General features: G+C 37.3%; 1 protein-coding gene across 1 annotated transcript; it reads left to right on the forward strand.

Moving 5' to 3' along the window:
- Positions 1-5067: 5067 nt before the first annotated feature.
- Positions 5068-5580, forward strand: LOC308494989 (tumor protein p53-inducible nuclear protein 1-like; the record flags this gene model as incomplete). The annotated part of the gene is made up of 1 exon (XM_081042998.1): positions 5068-5580. The coding sequence occupies one exon, from the start codon at positions 5068-5070 to the stop codon at positions 5578-5580; it is 513 nt and encodes a 170-aa protein (XP_080899124.1).
- Positions 5581-5793: the final 213 nt, after the last annotated feature.

Raw genomic sequence — 5793 nt, forward strand, 5'->3', positions numbered from 1 at the left:
CATCAGATTTTTCAGCAGAAACTCTACAAGCCAGGAGGGAGTGGAACCAAATACTCAAACTGTTGAAAGAGAGAAATCATGAGCCAAGAATAATATATCCAGCAAAGATATCCTTTAGATATGAAGGAGGAATAAAGACATTTCCAGACATACAGAAGCTGAGGGAATTTTCTAACACACGACCTGCACTACAAGAAATACTAAAGGAGGCTATTCGACCACCATCAACAGGGAAAATTTGTGGCAACCGAAACACAAAAAGGGGGAGCTTAAGGCCTGAACCAGAATATGGGAATGGAGAAAGTAAGCATGCTGAAGAAAATGGAATACTCTAAATATCAAACTTTCTTTTACATAAACTTAAGAATAACCACTCAAAAAAAACAAAACCCAGAACTGAAATATGTACTGTACTAAAAGAAGAAACAGAGGGAAACATCATAGAATACCACCACACAGAAATAATAGACAACAAGAAAAAGGCAAAGAAACAATGGAAACACAGCCTTACCAAAAAACTAAAGACAGAATGACAGGAAATACTCACGTATCAATAATCACCCTAAATGTAAATGGACTGAACTCACCAATAAAAAGGCAGAGTAGCAGATTGGATCAAAAAACTAAACCCAACCATATGCTGCCTCCAAGAGACACATCTCAGCTACAAGGACAAGCATAGATTCAAAGTGAAAGGGTGGAAATTGACACTCCAAACAAATGGTACCCAGAGAAAATCAGGTGTAGCCATAATGATATCAGATGATACAGACTTCAGGGTGAAAAAGTTAACAAGAGACAAAGATGGACATTTCATAATGGTAAAGGGGACTATACAACAAGAAGACATAACAGTCATCAATATTTATGCCCCCAATCAGGGAGCACCAAAGTATACAAAGCAACTACTAACAGAACTAAAGGGAGAAATTGACAAAAACAGAATTTCTTAAATACATCATTGACAGCTATGGATTGATCATCCAAACAAAAAATAAATATGAAATAGCAGCCCTAAATGACACATTAGATAAAATGGACATAATTGACATACATAGAGCACTTCATCCTAAAACATCAGACTATATATTCTTTTCCAGTGTACATGGAACATTCTCAAAGCGAGACCATATAGTGGGACATAAAATCAGCCTCAGCATATTTAAGAAGACTGAAATCATACCAAGCATATTCTCTGATCACAAGGCTTTGAAATTGGATATCAACTGCGAAAAGAAAGCAGGAAAAAACATAAATATATGGAGATTAAACAACATACTTTTAAAGAACGACTGGGTCAAAGAAGAAATTAGAGGAGAGATCAAAAGATACATAGAAACAAATGACAATGAAAATACATCCTACCAAAATTTTTGGGATGCAGCGAAAGCAGTTTTAAGACATAAATTTATATCATTACAGGCCTATCTCAAGAAAAAAGAAAAATCTCAAATAAATAACCTCATGTTACACCTTAAAGAACTAGAAAAAGAAGAACAAGTGAAATCCAAGGTCAGCAGAAGAAAGGAAATAACAAAAATCAGAGCAGAACTAAATGAAATAGAGAACAAAAGGACAATAGAAAAAATTGATGTGACAAAGAGCTGGTGCTTTGAAAAGATTAACAAAATCGAAAAACCCTTGGCTAGACTCACTAAGATAAAAAGAGAAAAGACACTAATTAATAAAATCAGAAATGAAAAAGGGGAAGTTATCACGGATACCACAGAAATACAAAGGATCATCCAAGAATACTATGAAGGACTATATGCCACCAAATTCAATAACTTAGAAGAAATGGACAAGTGCTTAGAAACATACAGAACCCTGAAGAACTGGAAAATCTAAACAGACTGATCACCAGTAACGAAATTGAATCAGTCATCCAAAAGCAAAATTCTGGGACCAGATGGCTTCACTAGTGAATTCTACCAAACCTTCAAAGAGGATCTAATACCAATCCTGCTAAAACTCTTCCAAAAAATTGAAGAAGAGACAGTACTCCCTAACTCATTTTATGAGGCCAACATTACCCTGATACCAAAACCTGGTAAGGACAACACAAAAAAAGAAAACTACAGAACAATATCTCTGATAAATATAGATGCAAAAATCCTAAACAAAATTCTAGCAAATCGAATACAACAATGCATTAAAAACATTATTCATAACGACCAAGTGTAGTTCATCCCTGGGGCACAAGGACGGTTCAACATCCACAAATCCATCAATGTGATACATCACATAAACAAAATAAAGGACAAAAATCATGTGATTATATCAATTGTTGCAGAAAAAGCATTTGACAAGATACAACATCCATTTATGATTAAAACACTTAAAATAGGTTTCGAAGGAAAATACCTTATCATAATACAGGCCATATATGACAAGCCCTCAGCTAATCTCATAATTAATGGTGAAAAACTGAAGCCCTTTGCTCTATGTTGAGGAACAAGACAGGGCTGTCCCCTATCACCTCCGCTTTTCAACATAGTGTTGGAAGTCCTTGCCAGAGCCATGAAGCAAGAGAAAGAAATCAAAGGCATCCAAATTGGGAATGAAGAAGTTAAAATATCACTCTTTGCAGATGACATGATGCTATATATAGAAAACCTTAAAGACTCCACCAAAAAGCTGTTAGAAACAAGAAGTACGAATACAGTAAAGTTGCTGGCTACAAAATCAACGTACAAAACTCCATTGCTTTCCTATATACTAACAATGAAATCTCTGAAAAAGAAATACAAAAAACAATTTTTTTTTGCAATTGCAGCGAAAAGAATAAAATACCTAGGAATAAACTTAACCAAGGATGTGAAGGACCTATATGCTGAAAACTATAAGACATTTTTGAAAGTAATTGAAGAAGACACAAAGAAATGGAAAGACATTGCATGCTCATGGATTGGAAGAAACAACATAATTAAAATGTCCATGTTAGCCAAAGCAATATACAGATTTAATGCAATCCCCATCAAAATCCTAATGGCATTTTTCAAAGAAATAGAACAAAAAATCATCAGATTTGTTTGGAACCGCAAAAGACCCCGAATAGCCAAAGCAATATTAAAAAAAAAAAAGAACAATACTGGAGGTATCACACTCCCTGACTTTTACTTGTACTACAGGGCTACAATAATCAAAACAGCGTGGTATTGGCAGAAAAACACACACATAGACCAATAGAATAGAATTGAGAACCCAGAAATAAAACCACATAAATATGGACAGATAATTTTTGACAAAGAAGCTAAAAACATACAATGGAGGAAAGACAACCTCTTCAATAAATGGTGCTGGCAGAATTGGATAGCCACGTGCAACAGAATGAAACTGGACTGCTATCTGTCACCATGTACCAAAATTAATTCAAAATGGATCAAAGACTTAAGCACAAGACCTGACACAATAAACCTCATAGAAGAACACATAGGTACTAAACTTATGTACCTTGGGTTCAAAGAGCATTTTATTAATTTGACTCCAAAGGCAATGGAAGTAAAAGGTGAAATAAACGAATTAGACTGTATGAAACTTAAAAGCTTCTGCACAGCAAAACAAATCATCAACAAAATAAAGAGTGAACCAACTGAATGGGAGAACATTTTTGCAAACAGTGCCTCTGATAAGGGGCTAATATCCAAAATATGCAAGTTACTCATGAAAGTCAACAAGAAAAAAACGAACAACCAAATTGAAAATTGGCCAGAGGACCTGAAGAGACATTTCTCCAAAGAGGACATACAAATGGCAAATAGACATATGAAGAAATGCTCAACATCACTCATCATCAGAGAAATGCAAATGAAAACCACAATGAGATATCACCTCACCCCAGTCAGAATGGCTTTCATCAACAAGACAAATAGTAACAAGTGTTGGAGAAGCTGTGGAAAATAGGAACCCTCATACACTGTTGGTGGGAATGCAGACTGGTGCAGCCACTGTGGAAGGCAGTGTGGAGGTTCCTCAAAAAATTACGAATAGAATTACCATATGACCCAGGAATCGCTCTCCTGGGTATGTACCTAAAAAATCCGAAAATTTTACACATAAAGACACGTGTACCCCAATGTTTACTGCAGCTTTGTTTACGGTGGCCAAGACATGGAAACAACCAAATTGTCCTTCGATAGATGAATGGATAAAGAAGTTGTGGTATATATACACAATGGAATACTATTCGGTGTTAAAGAAAGATGATATAGGAGCATTTGTGACAACATGGATGGATCTTGAGAGTATAATGCTAAGTGAAATAAGTCAGACAGAAAAAGCAGAGAAACCTATGATTTCACTGATATGTGGTATGTAAACCAAAAACAACAAAAGAACAAGACAAACAAATGAGAAAGAAAAACTCATAGACACAGACAATAATTTAGTGGCTACCAGAGGGTAAGGGGGTTTGGGGGTGGGAGATGAGGGTTAGGGGGATGAAATATATGGTGATGGAAGGAGAACTGACTCTGGGTGGTGAACACACAATGGGATTTATAGATGATGTAATACAGAATTGTACACCTGAAATCTATGTAAATTTACTAACAATTGTCACCCCAATAAATTTAATTAAAAAAAAGAACTCAATAGAAGAAATTAAGAATGAAATAACCAGCTTAGGTTGTAGAGTTGACCAGATGGAGTAAAGATTCAGTGACATCGAAGATGGAAACCGGGAAATTACACAGATGGAAGAAGAGACTTGAGACTTAAATGAAAGAACTTTCTGACTCTATCAGAAACAGCAATATAAGAATAATGGGAGTGGCACACCAACAGAGGGCCGGCCGGGCCCTGTGCCCATCGTCCGGGGAACCGCAGCTACCTCAGCAGCCCCACGCTGCCCATGCCCACTGGGCACCACCGAGCCAGGCGCCTGCTGCTTCGCCGCAGTCTGCGCTGCAGTTCCGGCCCACAGGAATGACTGATTCTTCTCACTTAAGTTGAATAAGCACCTTGTGCACTTTACTCTCCTGTTGGTGCCATCAGGCTGACTGAAGACAGGATTTTGAAATCTCAACTATAAAGATATACAGTCAAAGTCTCAATCTTGCCTTAACAATGTTCCAGAGACTCAATAAAATGTTTGTGGGTGAAGTCAATACTGCTTCCAACCAAGTACCAGAATTTAGTGAGAAAGAAGATGATGAATGGATTCTTGTTGACTTCATAGGTGGATTAACCACTATCAAGGTGGAAACTAGTCCTATGGAAAACCTTCTCATCGAACATCCCAGCACGTCTGTCTATGCTGTGCATAACTCCTGCCCTGGTCTCAATGAGGCCAGCTGTGTGACTGACGAATTTCATAACCCTAGTAGTCCCAGAGTGGAAGCTCAAAATGAAATGCGGCAGCACATTCACTGCTATGTTGCAGCTGTTGCTGCTCATACCACTTTTCTGGAACAACCCAAGAGCTTTCGCCCTTCCCAGTGGATAAAAGAACATTGTGCAAGACAGTCTCTGAACAGAAATAGTTGTCGCCAAAATCTTACCAGGGATTTACACTCGCAGCAAGTCAAACACAATGGCTGGGCTGTCCATCAGCCCTGCCTACGTCAGTACAATTACTAAGAATTTCAAGTTTGGTTGGTTGGTTTCTCTTGGTTTGTGCATGTGTGTGGATGTGTGTGCTTGAATGCTGAAGATGCTGTCTCTTTATAGCCAACTGATGACCAATCACATAGTTTTTACCAGTGTGTTTAGACACTATCTTGAAAACCAGATTTACATGCTGTATATTATATAATGCCTTGCTCTTTCCATTTACTTTTCTGTAAATTTTTT

The sequence above is a fragment of the Rhinolophus hipposideros genome (genome assembly GCF_964194185.1).
Source record: "Rhinolophus hipposideros genome assembly, chromosome: X".
In the NCBI taxonomy this organism is placed as follows: Eukaryota; Metazoa; Chordata; class Mammalia; order Chiroptera; family Rhinolophidae; genus Rhinolophus; species Rhinolophus hipposideros.